The sequence below is a fragment of the Coturnix japonica genome, chromosome 4 (genome assembly GCF_001577835.2).
Source record: "Coturnix japonica isolate 7356 chromosome 4, Coturnix japonica 2.1, whole genome shotgun sequence".
Lineage (NCBI taxonomy): Eukaryota > Metazoa > Chordata > Aves > Galliformes > Phasianidae > Coturnix > Coturnix japonica.
In genome coordinates this window covers 10,735,672-10,755,805 of record NC_029519.1, presented here as the reverse complement: position 1 = coordinate 10,755,805, position 20,134 = coordinate 10,735,672, and the positions used below count along the sequence as shown (strand labels likewise).

The 20,134-nt window shown below is 45.6% G+C and overlaps 2 protein-coding genes across 3 annotated transcripts; one reads left to right on the top strand and one right to left on the bottom strand.

Moving 5' to 3' along the window:
- Positions 1 to 474: 474 nt before the first annotated feature.
- On the bottom strand, positions 475 to 15,584 carry VAMP7 (vesicle associated membrane protein 7). 2 transcript variants are annotated; one of them, XM_015860606.1, is made up of 9 exons: positions 15,471 to 15,584; positions 14,783 to 14,879; positions 10,794 to 10,952; positions 8,740 to 8,797; positions 8,129 to 8,266; positions 5,359 to 5,449; positions 4,732 to 4,799; positions 3,050 to 3,142; positions 475 to 2,448 (listed from the first exon to the last, which is right to left on the bottom strand). In XM_015860606.1, exons 3-9 carry the CDS (start codon positions 10,937 to 10,939, stop codon positions 2,380 to 2,382), a joined length of 663 nt encoding a protein of 220 aa, XP_015716092.1. In that variant the 5' UTR covers positions 10,940 to 10,952; positions 14,783 to 14,879; positions 15,471 to 15,584; the 3' UTR covers positions 475 to 2,379. The 2 variants fall into 2 exon arrangements, with proteins under 2 accessions (XP_015716092.1, XP_015716093.1); XM_015860607.1 differs by having other exon boundaries at positions 15,492 to 15,581.
- LOC107312833 (DNA-directed RNA polymerases I and III subunit RPAC2-like) lies at positions 15,569 to 19,888 on the top strand. Its single transcript, XM_015860608.2, has 5 exons — positions 15,569 to 15,685; positions 16,668 to 16,765; positions 17,770 to 17,846; positions 18,856 to 18,938; positions 19,687 to 19,888. Exons 1-5 carry the CDS (start codon positions 15,587 to 15,589, stop codon positions 19,732 to 19,734), a joined length of 405 nt encoding a protein of 134 aa, XP_015716094.1. The 5' UTR covers positions 15,569 to 15,586; the 3' UTR covers positions 19,735 to 19,888.
- Positions 19,889 to 20,134: the final 246 nt, after the last annotated feature.

The window sequence follows — 20,134 nt, the reverse complement described above, 5'->3', positions numbered from 1 at the left end:
AGGGGCGTTTTAAATATTAGCCTGATAGTGACAAGCACTTGAGGATGGCTCTGTTCTGAGGAAGGACAGCGCTCTGCTTTTGGTCCACACAGAATGCTCAGCTCTGCAAGTGCTACCAAACTGATGTTAATTCAGGATAAATCCCTTCATTCCCTAAGCCATGCTCATGCCAGGTGCTTTTCCTTCAGATTTTGACATGCTGTATCATCTCCAAGCCTTAGCAGACTGCATTAAGCTGCAGTTTCTTTACCTTGAGCCATGATAACTATCACCTGAACTCAAACAGTTTCTGCGAGTTGAAGTGGAAATCTAACTCCTTCATACTGATGCATGAGCCTATTTCCAACACCTAACACTACAACGTCTATTTAACATTCCCGAGGTAGATGAAAAGCTACCAAACTCTGTTTAACTTCTGTTTTTAAACACAGCTCTGTCCGCTGCCAGACGGCCTTTCACACCACTAAGCAGGTCTCCTTTCTGTACAGTAACTTTATTTAAACCAGGTTAACCTTGTTTGTACACTAACGCCTCAGTGCATCCTTTAAAAGGAGAGGAAGTCTTCGTTAAAAAGTGTTTGTACATAAGACAACAAATCATAGAAATTAACACGGTAACATCAACAGTCCCTAAAACATGCACAATTGTACACTGAGCTGTAGGTGGTTGTAAAGATCAGGAGGAGGAGAAGGGCTCTCCTTCACATCCACTTCCAGGTAGGACAGAGTCTTTCTCTGCCTTACAGTGGATTAACACAGGGTACAAGCAGACTGCAGTGCTGATCAGTTGGCCCTTTCTGGATATCAAGGTTTAATTACCATTGGTTTTAAGCCTCCAAGTCACATCCAAATAACCATGCAAGCTTATGGGAAAACTTTATCTGACAGCTGCTGGACAGTGTAACACACCAGAAAAGTCATATGAAGGAGCAGCCGCTGAATGTCACCACCCTGCCCAGTAAGCCTGTGTTGCACGACTCAGGGAACCCATGGCACCAAGTGCTGGAGTTTAATCACCAAATTGAACCTGTTTCCTGTACCTGCACAGCTTTCACTCACCATCAGAAGTCGCTTCCCCAAGTGGTGGGGTGCAGATTCCTTATCAGACCATCTGACACTTGTACCAGATTTCAGCTGTTCCCAGTCTGCTGGCACTTCCAGCCACTGTGCTGCCCTACACTCTTGCTGTGCAGCCCCTTCCTGAGGGTGGCCTGATGGGACAGAAACATGGTAATTGCAGCTTCTAGCACCAGGCACAGTAGGCCCTATATATACCTATATACCAGAGTTGATAATAAGCCTTGGAGTTTTTGTGTTGTTTTTTGTGTTGTTTCTTTTTCCCCCCAGCATTTTCTGCTTCAGACTATAGAGAAAGTAACAACCTATTTAACTTCAACCTTCTGTCCTCATTTTAGCACAAACCTTCAGAGTAAAAGCACAAGCAGCCAATATATGACACCTTCTCAAGTCTGATTAATAACATCAGCCTCGATCGGCTCCCATTTTCACTTTATCAAGTGGTAATGTTAGTACTCGTTTTAGTCCACCCTCAGAAGAACAGGAGAAATAACATGACAAAGGATAAGCATTACTGCAACCTTAACTATACAGAACCATCTCCTTTACTGTATTGTTTTAGCCACAGATTAAAGGGGAGGAAGGAGAAAGAAATGATGGTCAAGAGGAGGCCGTTTGGAAATGCTGAGGTGACCTATCACCCTCCTACCAACTGCTGAAAGACCACCATGAAAAGGGAGATTTCATACAGAAGCAACGCCTACATCTTACAGTGCATAAAGCCCCAGCCCCAAAGCCGTTCTTTTTATTACCACCAATATTGCACTTGCAACCCCTACATGTTGAGCCACTACAAGAGGCCAGATGTGCAGGGAGGGGCACCTGATCTCCATGGTCTGTGGAGAATGGAAATACTCACACCCATCTTGTGTCTCTTCCATTAGTTTGGCTCAGCCCACCCCAAACTATCCTCCAGTGTCATCCTCATGGGTAGGACAGTTGCTAGCAGAGCTGTTCTCCACTTGCACACTCACATAAAAGTGCAAAGCTGCATGGACACATGGACAAGCATGCGCGTACCCTCCAGAGCTGGCGGTACCAGCTTGCTGAGAAGGTTGTAGGTGGGACAGAAAACAAAAAAATCCCTTCAAGTAATTTAAAACAGCCCATTCTTGAGGTTACAGCTGCACGGAAGCAGCGACCGGCTGGGCCTGTTTGGGGTGATAAGGCAAAAAGTCTGAAGTCCTGGAGGGATGAAGAATGAGAAGGTGTCAGTAGTGAAAGATTAAGAGTTATTCTGTAGGTTGCTTCTTCACACTGCTGTGATTCTCATCTCCAACTGACCAGCACCAGCTGTCTCTGGTTACTTCTGCACACAGCTTGGCCATGCAAGCCCACCGCAGGCAGCAGAAACGATGATATAGATGATAACCTGGGGAAAGAAAACAAGTTTCAATGGAGAATTCTGTCCTTCAGAAGTCAACTGGTGACATGGCCTGCTATCAAAACACAAGTCTGAGAACCACAGGTTATAAACACCCTAAATCTTTCTCCATGTCCATCCAGCAACACAGGATGAGAATTTTCCTCCAGCAAAGGCTTCAGTGGTGATAAAGTACTTCAGCATCCTCATGTTAGTGCTGTTCATATTCATTAGAGGCTGGAGGTATGACCATTCCAAGGTAAGTAACAAATACCAGAAGGAATAAGGCCTAGAAAGCCAATGCAGGTAGAAGAGCTATAAGCTCAATGCCTTAACTTCTAAGGAGTTAGCAAGGCAGCTGTCTACAGAAAGCATTTGTGAGCTAGACAAAATCATCAAGAAAACTTTTGCTATCACCTTGACAAGAAAAACTGCCTGGCACGATGCTCCTTTCTTCATACCTCACAAAAGACCTTAAAAACTCTTGTTTTAGAGCTAAGACCTTAACAAGAATGAGTTAGTGCGAGTCTGATGACAGCAATACACTATTAGCATCTTCCAGTAGTTAAGCTGGGCATAAGAGCTGAAGGTTATTATGCTCCATACTTACAATTGATACAATGATGATAATGATGGTAAGCTTGAGGTTCTTCATACACATGGCTCTAGCAAGGTTCCTGCTGGTAGTTTTGAAAGTAACTGACTAGAAGAGAAAGTAAAACAGCTGTTTTATTCCGTGATCTACTGCAGGGAAAGCTGCATCCCAAGAAGCCAGATGAAGAGGCACATACCCATACCACCCTACTTCCCTAATAAGCCAAGCAGCTGCAGTTATCTCCTCCAGATCCATTTAACTCCTGCAGTTACAATAATGCAAAGCTAACTTGGCATCAAAGAAAAGTGATCTCCTATGCTACTTTAAGGGCAAGATTAATAAAATCCAAATATCAGAAGTAATACTGAATCCAGAACCAGCACATTAGCACAACTCTCCCCTCCACTTACCCCTTCCCCAAACACTTTCCCTGAGCAGCTCATACAAAGAGATGCCTGCACAGAGAAAGGCTGCAGCGTCCAGACTGAGCCAACTCAGCAGCACACCCTGCTGGTTATTTTCAAGTGAGACTTTTGAAGTGAGGCCACATGAAGCAGAAGTGCATCCCTATTAATGTAACTTTGGCTCAACGCTGATTTCCATGCTAAGTTACCATCTGAACTTTGGAAACATTTCTCTCACTCAACTGTGCAGTTTCTAGGTATGGAAACAGATTATTGGCTACTGATAACTGTCCTGGTGCAGACACTGCAGCAACATCCCCCAGCCCAGCCCAGTTCTCCAGAGGACAGGACTGCTCTGAGTACAGGCTTCTTCAGACCTCCCTGCCAAAAGGAAGCCCTTGCTGCTGCTGGAAAGAATCCAATGCACTTTGGTTTATGTACACTGGTCTGGTAGTGAAGACTCATGTGGGAGCGATAAACTGGTTCACTTCACTGCTCTTGAAAACTTCAACCCTGAATTTCCAAGGACTCTCTCACCACTGAGCTGTAAAACATTCAAACTGGCACCACATTCCAATCATTCATTCTCTGAATTGTTTCCAACAACAAACATTCACAGTGAGCACACGTGACTTCAGACTAACTGAAGAAGGAATTCCAGTCCTTTTGTCTGAGGCATTACCTGAGCTTAGACCGCTTACTGCCACCACCTGAAGAAGTAATAAGGTTCACCTCAGTGCAGGAAGACAGTATTCCCAGCTGGGCAACTGCAAGCATCCCTATCTCATTTCTCTAAAGCATGACAACATTTCTGCCAGCTCTGAGATGTCTACATATCCACAAGATCCCATACGGGACACACAGGAACTCTATAGGGTTGAAGAGTGAATCTGAGGGCAGCAAAGGAATTAGGCCCCAAGCAAGGACCCTGAAGATGTTGAATCAGGTCTAGGGATTTCCAGGGATAGTCAGGAAAGCTTCCCAACTATATGCAGGCCACTTGTCTAGACAGCATATGCTTTACAGTTACATTCAATGTGACAACTTAGTCATTTCTCACTTACTTTACCCCTTCATCTTGTTAAGGAGCTGCATGTAGCTGGCTAACAGCCATACAGAGGAGGGCAGTAAGACAGGACTTGTTTCTACCACAAGGAAATGTTTACTCTGAGTTGCTTTATTGTCTGTTTAAAAGTTGCTTTAGATGCTGCTGTTTGCCTCCCCTGCTCTTTAATAAGCACAACAGCTGCAGGACCATCAAATCCCCATTTTAAAGTTCTTCCCCAAACTTACGGAATCCACGAGATTCTCTGTTTTATCGATCAGCAGCTCCAGCTTCTCTCCTCTCTGTGCCACGAGGTCTGGAGAAAGAAAAATCACAGTCTGTAAGTAGAATCCCAGTGTGAAAAGCTGCTTCTAATACCCAAAGCTCAGCTGGAAGCCACAACGAGCTCCTGGCAGTGGTTTCTGAGACAATAAGTAGCCCTCAGCCTTTCTGAGATTACGAAGCAGTGGCACTTAAGGAGCAATCTCAAATTTGGGGACTAAATCAACTCAATTTCAGTCAGTTCCAGATCTAGGTCTTTATTTTGCCATCAGATTTGTCCTGAGCAAAGGACTGGACAAAATGCTGAGAAGCAATTTCCTCATAGCAGCTGCAGGAAGGCAGCAGTGGCAGGGACAAAACCCAGAGCACGCTGCACCTCAGTGCAAGCTGTACAAGTTCCCACCAAGCTGTGCTCCCACCACATCCAACACAATGGACTGCAAACTCAGAGCTCCCCAGCCCCTTTAACCATCATCGGTTCTGTCAGGAGAGGACAGCCCACCACCAGCTCCACTCTCAGTATCTCTCCCTGCAGGCCCACCATTCTGGCTAAATGGAATGCTGCATGCGTGGCACAAGAACAAGCAAGATACCTATGTTTCGAACCATGATTCCTTTAAGTTCATCGACTTGGGCTTGTGTCTCTGCTACCTGGTCAGTGCCCTTGCTCTCCGAGTGGTATTTCTGTAACAAATGAACAGTCAGTGAGAACAAGGATCCTCAACGTAGCACTTCACACAAAAAGGGAATCTCCTGTTCCATACTAAGCAGAGCAGAGGGCATACACAGAATGTGTCTGTATCTATAAGTGAGCATCAAGGGTGAAGGGTGTCCAGCAAGGGCGAAGAGGGACTGCAAAATGGAAGAATCACATGAGGCGTTTAAGATGGTCAGTCTGAGTTACTCTTCCTGTAAAGACATAAGCAGCTTTTGGGATCACAAGTGAACCTGTGATCTGACTATCTGACTCAGGCTGGTAGGTGGGAGAAATGCTAACCAGCATCCCCGGATTAAAAGGAGTCTCACAATGGTTTCAGAATCAAAGGAGGGGAATTGAGGTGAAGTCAGTATCGTGTAACTCAGTTCTGCTATTCTGGGACTAAGTCTGCTATCTTCAGAGGTCCTATGAAGTCAAGCATCACCAGCCACAGCTCCAACTGTCCTGCTCCCTGCATCACCACCCCCAAGGAACAAGTCTCTCTCACAAAACTCACGGATGAACTTTTGTCTTGCTTTAAACTTGTAGCCACCACACTTGTACCTGAGGGCTTCACAAATCACCTCCTAAAAAGAAGCCATCCAAACAGACTTGCTGACAGCAGTGTCCAGGACTAGATTGTCTCTGCTGTACTTTGTTACAACCCACATGGCTTCTTAAACCCCAATCTTCTCCTAAATAAGCGTTCACTTTGCATAAATTTCTGACCACATGGGAAGCAAAAGCATAGTGCTCTAACAGCATTCACATACTCATGTCATAATTGATGGATATAGCACTGGAAGTAACAGTTCCTTTAAAAAAATGCAAAACAAATTCATTTGGTTTTAGGAGAAGCTGCAGAACTGGCACAATACCTGAGCTGGTCACTGGTTCTACTGGAAGCAAAGCCTCCCTTTTCAGTGTTATCTGGGTGATGTGCTTAAGTAACAGCACAATCTCTGAACTGCCACATGATCTCTACACTCAGCATCACACCAGTTAAACTCCTTCAGTTACATCTGTAACCACCTTGATAACAATCCTGTTCTCCCACTACACGAAGCATTTGATCGTTAGGGCTCTAATCTTCAGAAGCTGGAGGAGCAGCTTTCTGCCATCGTTTAACTTCTGTTAAGAATTATTAGATGCCTGGATTTCATCGATATGCAAAAGCTAAAGTAAGCAGCTCTACTTTATGCTTTAGAGAAATGGAAATGCTGGGATTTTTAGAGGAATAACACCACCAGGGCTCTGAAAACTGCCTGGCTCTTCTGATAAGGCAGAGCATTAAGCTGATTCCAGCCAAAAACTGCTTACATTCTGATGAATCATCACTTTGTGTAGTTTCAGTCTCCACACATCAAGGGCTGGTAGAGGAAAAAGCCAACTTCCTATCTGTGATGAGACTGAATCTAATTTATTATGCACGATCCACTGAGCTTTTCTGAAGACATGCTGGCTTTATTATTCACTGCTTTCTGCCTACAGCATAAGTTGAAGAACAGTTTTTGCAGTGAAGTATGTGCAACCTCACAAGCTATGAATCATCTCCGTTCACTATCGAGGATACCAGCACAATTGATTCCTTTCACAACATCCAGTACAACCTTCAGGAAGCAACAGCACAAGCGCGCACCCTCCCTTCACCTTCCCCCAGCTCCGCCCTGCACCCCAAAACACAGCTGTTAATGCTGGTGAGCATTAGAAGTTTTCTTAGTTTCTGCCCTTACACCAGTTGTGCTGCCAGGTGGCCAAAGGACCTTCCCTCCTGCATCCAAACCTGGCATCTTTAGTAGATGAATAGGAAAAAAGGAAAGCTTTGAGGGCAGCAGCCTCAGTGCTTACGCACTCATCGGCCACAGCAAAGCAGACTGAGAGCCTCCTACACATCTTGTGTACAGTGCCAGCTGTAGCTGTCCCAGATACAGTCTGCAAACAAGCTCTGAAAACCAAGGTTCCAAGGCCATCTTCCTTTTAATTTAAGGCAGGTCTCAAAAAATAGCACCACTTGAGTTATGAAATTGTTGTCAATTAAGGACTCTTAAAAAATGTGATGAATTTTAAACAGAAGATTCTAAACACTCTATCCTCTTCTTTTTTTTAAAGCTACTGTCTGTGTGGATGCAGCAAGGACTTCCATTCCCAAGTGATTCTGTACACAGAACCTGCCCGTAACCCAAGCTCAGTGTTCTGGCCTCATGAAAATGAAACAGCACCGTAAACAAATACCCTACCACACCCCAGCGGTGTGGCCACGGATATCCATGAAGTAAGAAGGAGAGAAGTGAGGGGTAGTTTGGAATTACTAGATACTCAAATTTTGAAGTTTAGTTCAATTGAAAGAGTAGCATCCGTTTATCTTGCTTGTAACAACAGTGAAGTTATCTTGGAATGGAGAGCCAACTGGAGCTAGCTTTGAGATTTCAAATGCTACCTTTAAGATCTAATCTCAAGTGCAGCTCTGCAGTGCAAATAATGAACACCTCACTATTAACCCCAGAAGCAGTAAGGCAACTCAGCTGTAGAGAACATACACAGAAAAGCAGTAAATTCCTCTGCCTTCATATCCAGACTTAGTGTGGTACATCAGGTACAAATGAAAAACAGAAAGACCCTGCAGGGAGAAGATTGCCAAAGCAATCCCATTTAGCAACAGAACTCACCAGCTGTGCAGCTAAGACACTCGAGAACTCGCTGTTCATTGCATAGGGAAGGGCTGTCTGTGCTCTTGAGCCATACGTGGTCTGAAACCTCTTCTTGATTTCATTCAGGAAGTTGAAGGCTCTGGAACGTTCAAAGTCCTAAGAGAGAATGATCAGACCACATCCAGAGCCAGTCAGATCATGGAGTGTATGTAGCACACAGCCAGTCCAAAACCCACAAATACCCATTTTTAGATGGGCATGTTGAGCATTACAGGACTCGGCTGGTTATCCTGGGTTTTTAGCAGCCAGATGCCAGACATATTCCTGGACATCAGCTGGAAGCAGATATTACTGAAGCATATGTAGATCTCATTCTGTGCCTAGTATCTTTTCCTGCCAGGGAGATGATTTTGCTTTAAATAGGAACTTAACCTTAGAGATACTTATTCACATGCATTTGAGCTTTAGGCTTCAGAACCATGTTCTCACTATCATCAGTTATAAGCTCCAATGGAATAAAAACCATCTGCAATTAGCACCCATTATTGATTTCTTGTTGACATACACACAGAAGAAGCTAAAACTCATAAAAAGCCCGTATGTGCAATAGCTGTTACCAAAATACTTACGTCATCTGTGATGCAGAGGTATATAATCCTGTCTTGGCAGATGTAATGAAATAGATAACTGCAAAGAGGGGAAAAACAACAAGTCATTAGAAGCTGCCACAAGACATCCTCTGCTAGGAGAAGAGAGATGATGGAGAAGATGCTACTGCCTGCAGTGAATGTACGGGCTGCAAAAAGTAGAAGAGCAAATTCCAGTCAGAATCATAGAATGGCCTGGGTTGAAAAGGACCACAATGCTCATTTAGCTTCAACCCCCCTGCTGTGTGCAGGGCCACCAACCACCAGACCAGGCTGCCCATAGCCACTTTCAGCCTGGCCTTGAATGCATCCAGGGATGGAGCATCCACAGCCTCCTTGGGCAACCCTGCTGTCTGCACATGAGCACCCACATACAGTGAACATGTGAAGTTCTGCAGTTGATTGGAGTGACAAGGAAGTTAATGCTTCAGTGAACCTCACCGGTACATTGACTTGCTTCTTTAGCCATGTTTGTATGAACACTAAGTTGCACTGCTTTGGACTACAGAACAAAAGCAGCCACATAAGAAAATCAATTTAAGAGAACAACAATCAGGCTAAACAGGCTCAAAGCACGTGGTTGCATTCTCTTGTTCACATAAATATGCTTTGAGAGATGCTGAGCAAACAGATGTTTGTTAAATGCAACTCTCAGTAACCTGAAAGACAGTACAAACCAGTTTGAAGCCAAATCTTCCTCTCAAAGTAAAACCAAGCCGTTATTTCCAGTTGCCTTGTGCAGCCTTAAGGGCAGAACACAGAAGCTTTACAACTAAGTGTGAAGCTGCTCCTTATCTACAGCTGCTGCTCCTTTTCCTGAAGGGAGAAGTAAAGCTTATTCCAACACTGCCTTTAAGTCTCCCCAGGGTAGAAGAATCTAAAGGGCAGAGACAGAAGAACCCCAAGTACAAATTATGCTAGAAAGCTGACTGGGCCAACCCAGGGGAGCTCAGGTGCATGCAATGTACCTGAGTGACCAGATGGGATGGAGCCAGGATCCACCCCTTCCCAGACCTCATTTAAGGGCTGGCAGTGGAGGTAATGGTAACTTCCTTGAGATTTCTTCCTACCTGAGGCCTTCAAAGGTAAGAAAGCATTTTTCTTTTGTTTCTGTGTTTACAACTGCTGTATTTGGGCTTGTCCTCATTTGCTGCAGCCACGGACTTCACCACCCCACTATTATTGCTATGTTTTTCATCACTTTATAGTATTACAGTGTTGAATTCTCATTAAGTCCTTAAAACCAAGCAAAAGACAATCCACTTCACAGCATGCTTTGCAAACATAAATGCAGTGATTAATTACCTGTCAGTGTTCCTACTAGTGAACCTCTATCACAATTCAAGTTTTCAACTGTAATAACACTGTGGCACTCCTGCAGCTCAATTTTGTAAGTGGCTGAACAGCACTCAAGGTGAAGGTAAAACAAAAGGAAATGACTTTGCCCTAAAAATGATTCAGTATGCAAAGTATTTTAAAGAACAGGCAGTTTCCTCTGAAAGTTCTTCCCTGGGGTCTCTTAGAGCTTGCAAGGATGCAGGAAGACTACCTAAATTGTTATCTTTTGGATCTTCAGACAGCTAAAATGGCTTTAACACAACAGCATGGACAACGCTGACTGAGAATCCAGTCACAATGCAACTCAAAAGAGAGCTGGAATAGCACAGAACGCTGCTAAATCAGCGTTCTCTGCAGTTCTATTGTTAGCTTGCAGTGCATTAACTTCTGTATTCCACAAATGCAACACAGAAGCACAGTGCCACGAGATGTTGCATTCAAATGTTCTTTTTTAACAACCACTACTGAGGAAAGGTCAGAGATCTGCATAAGCCTGGGATAAAAGCTTCTCCCCCAGCAGCATTTGTGGTACCTCAGGATGACTCTAAAAGACACTGCCTGAAAGATTTATTTTCAAGCAATTGGGATACACAAATGATCTGAGGAAAAACTGAAGTTTGCTACATCCCTTTCCTCCTGTCCTCGTGCGTGTTAGCAAGTCTCTGCTCTGATACCCAGAAGAGCAACACATCACTCACTTTCCATGTGAATAGGTCAGTTTGTTATTTTCAGAAGGTATCTTTGCCAGGATCTGCTCCGTCACCTCCAGGAAGTTTCCTCCACACCAGGCATGTTTGGCAAGGATGGTTGTGCCCCTCGCCACAACAGCAAAGAGAATAGCCATGGCTTCACACTATCTGGAAATAAAAACATCATAAGAATTAGGTTTGTATTATTTATCAGAACACACTTAATCAGCTCAAGTATCATCACATTAATCTAATGACAGACTTAAGACTGAACATACGAAACCACATGTCACACCACAGCTGTGACATCTGCTTGGTTGATTCAGTATATCCATAAGCCTCTTTTCTACTTAGAGAAAACTTTTGACCCTACCAAGAAAAAAAACATGCCTCATTTTCCCCCTGCATCTGATTACCCTGATATTGCCTGGTTTGTACTGTGTGAAAGATCACACACCAATTTCACTGCAAGCAAATAGCTCGGAGACTTCTCTAGAAATTAGGTACAACAGATTTAGCTCCAAGATCCAAAGACTACAGGCAGAAAGGCTGAATGTAGGCTATTGCCAAACTTTCTACCCCTCTGGTGTTGAAGTGACTGCACTGAAAGATCTGTCTGCTTTCATTTGGACTGAAGCATAAGAGATTACAGCATTAAGGGAAAAGATGGACCAAGAAATGCTGGGATGTTAACAAGATCATGAAGTTAAGATACAATCACTGCTGCACTGGGCTTACAGTTCTGCTTGACAGACTCAGGCTTGGATGGCAACAGGTACCTGCAGGTATAAGAACTCAAGGCTGGAGAGGGAAAGAAAATGAACTTGTGGACTGATTCAAGATCTTGATTTTACTGCACTCTTTATCCTAATCACCAGAGAGTTCAGAACCAGTACCATCTATGGGGACAGAAGGCAAAGGATTAGTATGACAAGAGAGCAAAGCAAACAAAAAGCAGGAAGCAGAGCAGTAAACCTCTTCAAAGAACGCAGCTCCAGAGCATGGCACCCAGCAAAGCGCTTTCTAGAAAAACTGAGAATTTGTTGTGTCAGTAAGGGTGAAGGAAGAACACACAGAAAGGCTCATGCTACATAAGACAAGTCTATGCAGATGATCTTCCTGACAGGCACCACAAAGAGACCAACAGCTGAAGCACCAGAGCACTGCAGAGGGGCTGCAGATCATCTCAAGCAGGTCTGCTTCTTTCACTTCCTCTTGACTTGAGATTTGCACCTTTGCCCATACCACATCAATTCTACCAGAGATACAGGGAAAGCCCCTTGGTCTGCTTTGCATGGCAAGTTTCTCATTTATTCCATCTTCAGAACAAAGACAACTTGTTGCATTTACCTACCGTTCTTTCCAAGATCAGTTCCTTTGTCCTTGCTGCACTGCATCCAAGTACTTGTACCCCACCTGTTTCCCCTCCCATCACCCTCACCTGAAGGTGGCTCAGGGATTTAAACCAGATTTATACCCAGCTGACGCACGAAGATTGTTAGGAAGGAAGAGGGTGAGGGGTGTCCATACCAGCAGTCCCTTTTTACTGCTGCTGAAGGAACTGTGTGTGAAAACAGCTGTTTGCCTGACTGATCGATCTCCCCTCCAAGACAGAAAGACTTAAGAGTGCCTGTAGACAGAGGTGAAACAGCTGGGTTTGTGTTTTCTCCCTCAGTTGCAGCTAAGTTGACTTGCAGGCTCACAAATGCCCTCTAACATCAAGTTTGCCAGCATTACATTAAATAAGTCATTATTTTGTATCTAAGAAGCTCTGCAGATGATGACTTTTGAAGGCAGAAACAGATGGTGCTTATTATGGTCAGTCGGTGTCAGTATCCTCTTAAAACTCTTGAAGACAATCATAATACAGAAAAGCAATGCTGGCACAGTTCTTCCCTACTTCACCAAGTTCAACTGGAAAGCACATCATATGACAAGCAGAGAGCCACGTCATTTGCAAAGCCGTTGACAAACCTAACCACACTATTTCCTTCCAGCATCACCGAGCCAGCCTGCTGGATCTTATCTTGCCTAGAGTGCTTTAGGGCTTCCCCTGTAAAGAAAACCTGAAGTTCTCTCCAGAAAACTGCACCTAGAAGAGCCTAGAGAGTGCTGAACACACAAAAACACCAATGCAAAATACCTGAGGGCACACCCAGCACTGAGATCTCTCATTTCCTGCCACAAAAGATGGAAGGTACCAGATCAGAACATCATCTCTTCATGCCTCAGCCACACAGAGAATGACAAGTAGCCACAAATTTCAGTAATGTTTTGCTGACCTTGGCCTCCAAAAGCTTCTCAGCACATTGCTACAGACACACAAATCAGAGGAACAAAGTGACAGCAGGTCAAGACTCACTTATTTTGCAGCTAAATGCAAGCTGAGTGAGTTACTGACCACAAGTCCCCCTCTCTGCAAATTTGGAGGCTTTGCTATTACTTGTGTAAGATAAGAACTGAACTGAATAGAAAGGGGGATTACTCAGAGCTAAGGCACAAAGTGATAAGTAACTTTTGGGAAGCTTTCTGCAGGAGCCACCACCTCTATCAGAGAATGCTGAAGCAGAAGAGAGGACAAGCCACAAAACATATTTAATGAGTTTATAGACAGGGATGAAAAAACTAAACCTTTGATACCTCCAATTAAGTGCTTATCCCATCAGAGACAAGAGCAGCCACACGACTGATCCTGATCTTGCAAAAAGAAATGATTAACTGCCATGTAGCTGTTCTTTGTTTCTCCTGATTAAAGGAACAGCAGCTCGTTACCTTCTGACAGGGCCGTGGAGAAGGAACACAAACATTTTCCTAGGAAAATACTCTTTGGCAGCTACCACAAATCAAACGATTTGCGAGCAGCACAGTGATCTGCTATTAGCTAAAACAGGAGGAGTTCATGTAACCATGCCTGATGATACCCACCAGCATACACAGACACCTGCAATACTTCATCCAGTTCAACAAGAGAACCAAGACTGTGCTGGTATGTGGAAGAACAGCAGGTCACAGGCAGGGCCAAACAAACACAGCTAAGCCTCTTGAGCAATCAGGTGACTGACAAAAAATAATCTAGAAACAAATCTGTTTACAGCAAAGCCACTCAATGAACAGGACGAATACAAAGGAGCAGTTGCAAAACCCCCTGAATTCACAGCTCTCTACCTGACTTGGGAGTCAGTAACTACCTGCTTTGTAAGTCACGTTTCCTCAGCTTTCAGCACAATGTTTTGCTTAAACAGATTAGCAGTGAGCATATATTTTTCTCTCCAGTGTCACAACCAATCCTATAGAAACTATCCATTACTTCTGTTATTAATAGAAATCCATTGCGATGCCAGAAAACAGCTTTTCTTAAGTTACAGGAGAGTCAGGAATCAAATCCATTAGAATACAATTTCTTTTGGCCCTTCATACAGCCTCAACTGGTTCCTAGCATAGAGATGGCTGGAAATAACTAAACCTAAACCTTCCTAAAGGAAGGAATCAAACACACCCAAGGATACCAGGTAGGCATTGCATGGAAGGGCTCCAAAATAGGAAGGAGAAGAGAAGGAGGCTGCATTCCTCAGCCAGAAAACATCACAGACCCAAAGAGCTGCTTAAGCTGCTCCAAAAGCATCAGGCTGACAGTGGAGATGTACAAAGGTGAGATGAGTGTTGCACTCGTATCCCAATGACTACTGAAGCATTGCAAGTCATGCTGCAAGCTGCTGCTTATGAGTTTTCTCTCCTAACATTTGACATAAAGGCAAGAAATTCCTGTAATATCTTACAGAATGATAATTACGCAGCTTCAATCCTCAATGCAACGTTTAACATTTCAGCAGCGAGGCCCATGAGCACAGCAGGTGATGTGTTATTTTCCAGTGAGATGGAAACGACTTCTCAGCTGCTCTGACCTCATGGAAGGTGTGCAATAAGCTATTGGATGCAGTCAGAAAGTCAAGGGAGAGAAACAGTGCCCAGCCTCCATCACCCAGCAATGCTGCCCTTACCAAGGGGAACCGCCAGTCCTTCTTCTTACACAACACATTCACAGCCTGAGCTCTCAGAGGGATGGAGGAGGTGACTGTCTGTACGTCCAGGAATGCTCTGTATAGAAAACAAGGGGCAGTGCGTTACTACTGCCTTTCAATGTGAAAGTTCCTACCGCCTTACAAACGGTAGGTGTTGTAATTCTGAAAGCTGCAATAAAAAGATCGTTTAAAGCCCGGTGAATTGAGCAGAAAGCAGCTGGAGCTTCCCTTTAACCCATTCCTGGCTTCTTACGTGTTATTTCTTTATCTCAACCGGCGTTTGAAGCCTGAGGAGCACCGAGTTCAAGCAGTGCTGAGTAGTTCAGCTCCCTTTTGGAACATTCAGCTTATTAGTGACTTATTAGGGTTGGAACTACATGATCCTTGAGGTCCCTTCCAACCCGGCTCATTCTGTGACACCTCGGTGCAAACACAGCGCTGGGTGAGGATAACCCCGCTTCAATCCCAGCCCTACTGGAAGGCAATAGGGCTAAAGCAGCGACTACAGCACTATAACCAGCCCTGTAACCCCAAGAACAGCTATTTACCACTCAGCACCCAACCACTACAGCCCCCCACCGTCCTCTGCCCGTCCTCAGGGCCTCACACAGCCGGGCCGGAGCTCAGCCCTGCCCCACCGTTCCTCCCCGCCCCCTCCCGGCCGTACCCTGTGCTGGGGGCTCCTCACCGGGCCTCACTCCGTCATAGCGGCCTCCATAGCAGGAACTCAACGCGGACCGGAGCCCACCGCCCACCGCCAGGCACTTCCGGCGCATCGCCTTGATGCCTGCTGGGAGTTGTAGTTTCTCGCGGGGGTGTGATGGGAGTTGTAGGCCGGCACGCATGGCGGAGAGCAGCGAGAGGAAGGCCGCGCTGGAGATGGTGAGGGCAGAAAGGGCGGCGGGGAGAGGGGTCGGGGCATGAGGAGACGGCATGGAGATGAGACAGGGGGGATATTATCCCTCTGATAGTGCTGCTAGCCAGCACTAAGGGCTGGGTGAGCCGAGCAGGCCCTTCAGCTCGGGGTGTTCGCTGGTTGTACGGCCGCAATGCGCGCAGCAGCCGCTAGGGGGCGCTGTACGTCACGCTAATGGGCTGCAGGGGCCTATTACAGAGTCACAGAATGACCCGGGTTGGAAGGGACCTCAAGGATCATGTAGTTCCAACCCCCCTGCCTGGCAGGGCCACCAAACATACACCTTTACTAGATCAGGTTGCCCAGGGCCCCGTCCAGCCTGGCCTTGAACACCTCCAAGGACGGAGCATCCACAACCTCCCTGGGCAGCCTGTTCCAGGGCCTAACCACTCTCCTAGTCTTCACTTATTACAGTGACTCTATGTTAAGTCCTCCCCAAGCTCTCGGTTTGCAGCCTCTGAACTTCTAGCAGCAGGAGGACAAGTTGTTTTGATGCCGCTTGTGTACCTCAGTTGTAAGGATTTGCTCTCAGCCAGCAGAAACATCTTTTTGTTTTCATGTATGCACGCTAACACCTGAGCTAAGGTGCAGCTGAACACAGGGAACCTGGGGAAATATCAGGGGATCAGCAGCTCTTTGGTAGCTGAGCAATTAATTATGTGGCTCACTGGCTTTAGAAGGGATCCCAAACTGGGATTCTTAGGAAACACTGCCTAGTTTCATGCTTTTTGTGTGCCTGAAACATCAGAATGAGGGGATTACTGCTAGTGTTAAAGGTTTCTAGTAATAACTCTTACAGCATCCCCCAGAGGCAGGCCCTGTACAGGGAAACACACACAGTTCTTTCAGCCTCTTGTAACTCAGAATCAGCCCAATTCTTCACTAGCATCCTGGTGTTTATTAGCACAGCAAACATTATGGCATCTCTTTGCTTTCAATTTGTGGCAGGTCCAGGCAGATGGGACAGATGGAAACTGCGTCACTTTTGTCATGCATGATGAAGACCACACGCTTGGCAACTCCCTCCGATACATGGTCATGAAAAAGTAAGTAACGCTCCTACAGTGTCTGGTGCTGCCGAGAGCACTTGTCTCCTATCCTAGCCGTCTCTTTATTACCCGTACCTCAGTGGGTGTTAGAATGAAACACATAATCAGAATTCATCTCCTTATACGTTAGGGTCTCATAATATCAAAGATTCCTTACCTATGACTTCTGTTCCCAAAATCAGTTGCTTTTTTCTTTTTTCTTTCTTCTTATTATCAATACCCAGAGGGCACTTGTAAGCCTTAAGGAGCCTGACAGGTCCAGGAATCTCCATACCCTGCCCATTGGTTCAGGAGCCTCATTTGAGCTCACAGCTTCCAGTTGTTGCCTGTATGATAGGAGCATTAATTCCTAGCTTAGCAGTAGTATTGCTTGTACATGGCTACAGACTTTACAGACCTGGTCACCGTCCTTTCTTATCATTATAGGCCTATCTAGTGATCACTCAGTTGTGTTTAACTTGGGTTTCTTTCACTTGGCCTGTGGATTGACTTTTTGACCTGACCCTGGATTTGTTTTACCCCCTGCAGACTTACCTGATGACCTTTAGTTGATCTTGGCTACTATCTCTAGGGCTACCTTGTTCTACCACTTGAGTGCCATAGGAGGGGGCTGGCTGATGAGATCACTGGTCTGTTGGCTGTCTTAACCTTCTTGGCTTCCAGCTTTCCATCTCTTAGGTAACAGCTAGTCCTTACTGCTCCTTCGTGGTTAATTGTGGAAGAAATTTTGTGTCTGAAATGCAGAGAATGTTGTAGTTTCTCTGGCCTGCCACTGGACAGTTGGTGGTGCCAGGAGCTTGCCAGACATATCGTACCTTTGCAAAGCTGCAGTTCAAAGGTGGAGAACGTGAATAAAGTTATTCAGGCTGTTTCCCTTCAGCATATCCCTCCTGGGAGCCCCTTGATGATTGCAGAAGAATCCTGAGCCCCAGCAGGTCTGAGATGGTCTGGAATTCTGGTCTGAGCTTCCACTGCTCTTTTTCTCTCTCTCCCCACCACAGCCCTGATGTGGAATTTTGTGGCTACTGCATCACGCACCCATCTGAAAGCAAGATCAACTTCCGCATTCAGACCAGAGGTATGGATGTGCATGTTCCCTTTGTGTCTGGGCTATTTCTGTGGGGTTCACCTTGCTTGTGTCAGGTTTCAGCCATAGGTTGTTCAAACAAAGAAAAGCACTTTTCTCTCTCTTCTCTGCTAGCCATCTGCAACTTCTGTGCCCTGTTGCTTCATTGGGCTGCTCTGAGCTTTGTGCTGTAGCTCTTCTGTTTCCCAGCTGTAGGGCTGAGTAGCATCTGCCAGATGAGGCCTGAGGATCCCATGGCCTTGCCTGGTCCCAGATGTCCGAGTTGGCTGGCAGCAGGCCCTGAACTGTAGTGCTGGGGGTAGAATAGCTCCACTGTTCACTGTCAGAGCTGATCTGCCCTTAAGTCAGTGTGGTGTTTGGTAACTGTGCTGAAACACCTAACTGCAACGAGATAGTTCATTTTACTTTCAACTACTCGGCTGTTTTGCAGCTTTGGACCTGAGGCTGTCTTGAAAAGCCTCATCCCACTGGCTCCGTGTGCTGACCCAATGACTTCCCTCCTGAAGAGGATTTTGTCCCCTGACAATAGGTAGCACTGACAGCACTGAGCCTCTTGCAGTCACCCATTCCTCCCAACACACCTGGTCCTGTGTGCTCTGTAGCTTTGTCTGGTGCCTAGAGAGATGCTGTTACTACATTCCTTCCCCACGGGGCTGATCCCTTGAGCATCAGATATGTAGAAGTCAGTTCCTGGAAGCAAGTTGCTTGCTTATGCTTGCTGACTCTTTAACTTTGTAAAAATAATTGCTGCTCAGCCTTTTGGCTTTGCCAATGTGAGACTAACTGCAGGGTAAGTAGGTGCTGCTCCTGGGCCATAGCTTAGAGCACTTCACTGATCTCTGGGCTTGGGCTGTTGGTTATAGGCTGGCAGGAGCCCACATATTGCTGTGTGTCCTGTGAGAGCCTCTACCCATTGCGGGGACAGCCATGCTGGCTTGCAGTGGTGAGGGAAAGGTCCCCAGCCACCTCCCATTTCACTAATGCATCTGCTTTTCTGAAGGGTCCCTTCCTGCTGTAGAGCCATTCCGCAAAGGGCTGAACGACCTGATGGGTGTTTGCCAACACGTACTCGATACCTTTGAGGTGAGACTGTTGCCTGAAGAGCTCAGGGGCCTTCTTGGTCAAGAGGGACTGAGAACTTTTGACATGGAAAGCCCAATAGCTTTTTCAGGCATTCTTTGCCTGACTTTGGTTTGTTTGTGGTTTTCCAAGTCCTAAATCACTACTTCAGCCATTGGGGTTGGGAAGAGGAGAGGACAGTCTGTCCTGTTGGTCAGTCTTTCAGAGCCCCATGTGTCCTCCAGTGGAAGGTACCACTTGAGATCCAACAGAGCTTCTGAATGTCCCATGAATGTTTCTGCCTCTATTTTTGCTATTGCTGGAGCATTAAGGAGCAGAAATTCCTGCAGATAATGGAGGAAGGAGTTCTCAGACTTTCTATCCTTTAACTTAAATGGGAATACCTCTGAACTTGCTTCCACGTGAGAAGTGCCAAAACACTCACTAAAGGTTTTGCCTGAGCTGTAGGTTCCCTTCTATGTCCTGTAGCCAGTCTGTGGGCTGCCCAGCTCTGAGTGCTGTCTCTAAGCTGTACATTTCAGCTTCGCATTTCAAATGCAGCTGGACACAGCAGCATTGTATTTGTATTGTGGTGACTAAAGGCTCAGTCTCTTCTGGAAGTGCTTGGAGCTCTGTCAGAGCATTTTGTGGTTCCCTCAGCTGTTTCAGGATTCGGATGGGGAAATCACAGCACAAACTGATGTGATGATACTGGTGTGTGAATTGCTCAGAAATGTTACTGTTAACATTTGTCCTTTGCTCTTGCTTGCAGAAGAGCATGAGGAAATACAGGGCCCAGAGGGAGGAAGAGATGCAGTAGCATTTGGGAATGGTGGTCCTCATGGACGTTTGTAATGTTCGTGTGTTGAATTCCCCGTGTCAAGAGTTTTTTGGTTTTGGGGTTTTTTTTATAACTACTTTCATGCAAATGTGTATTTTCTCTGATAATAAAGCATATGAAGTTTGATGCTGCAGAGGTGTTGCTGCGTTCAGCTCATGCAGGTACAGAAAACGACAGCTGCAAGGCAGCTCTTTTCACACTTCCATTTTATTTCATCCCCTCTCCAAACATCACTGTTTTCTGCCCAGGATGTTCAGATCAGTTATGCTGGTGAAGGTAGTGTGGTGTACAGAGCTGTAAAATCAAGCTTTGAGAGAGGTTATAGCCTCCCCTGATCTAAATCCTTCTGTTACTGGCCCCAAGGCCAAATGCCTATTGA

Excerpts from the sequence above, each read along its gene's own strand:
- VAMP7 (XM_015860606.1), bottom strand. The coding sequence starts at position 10,939 with ATGGCTATTCTCTTTGCTGTTGTGGCGAGGGGCACAACCATCCTTGCC. Across the intron at positions 5,450-8,128 it reads GTGTCTTAGCTGCACAGCTG|AAATACCACTCGGAGAGCAA; the intron begins GTGAGTTCTGTT and ends CATTTGTTACAG. Across the intron at positions 4,800-5,358 it reads AATCATGGTTCGAAACATAG|ACCTCGTGGCACAGAGAGGA; the intron begins GTATCTTGCTTG and ends TTCTTTCTCCAG.
- LOC107312833 (XM_015860608.2), top strand. The coding sequence starts at position 15,587 with ATGCCTGCTGGGAGTTGTAGTTTCTCGCGGGGGTGTGATGGGAGTTGT. Across the intron at positions 17,847-18,855 it reads CTTCCGCATTCAGACCAGAG|GGTCCCTTCCTGCTGTAGAG; the intron begins GTATGGATGTGC and ends GCTTTTCTGAAG. Across the intron at positions 18,939-19,686 it reads ACGTACTCGATACCTTTGAG|AAGAGCATGAGGAAATACAG; the intron begins GTGAGACTGTTG and ends TCTTGCTTGCAG.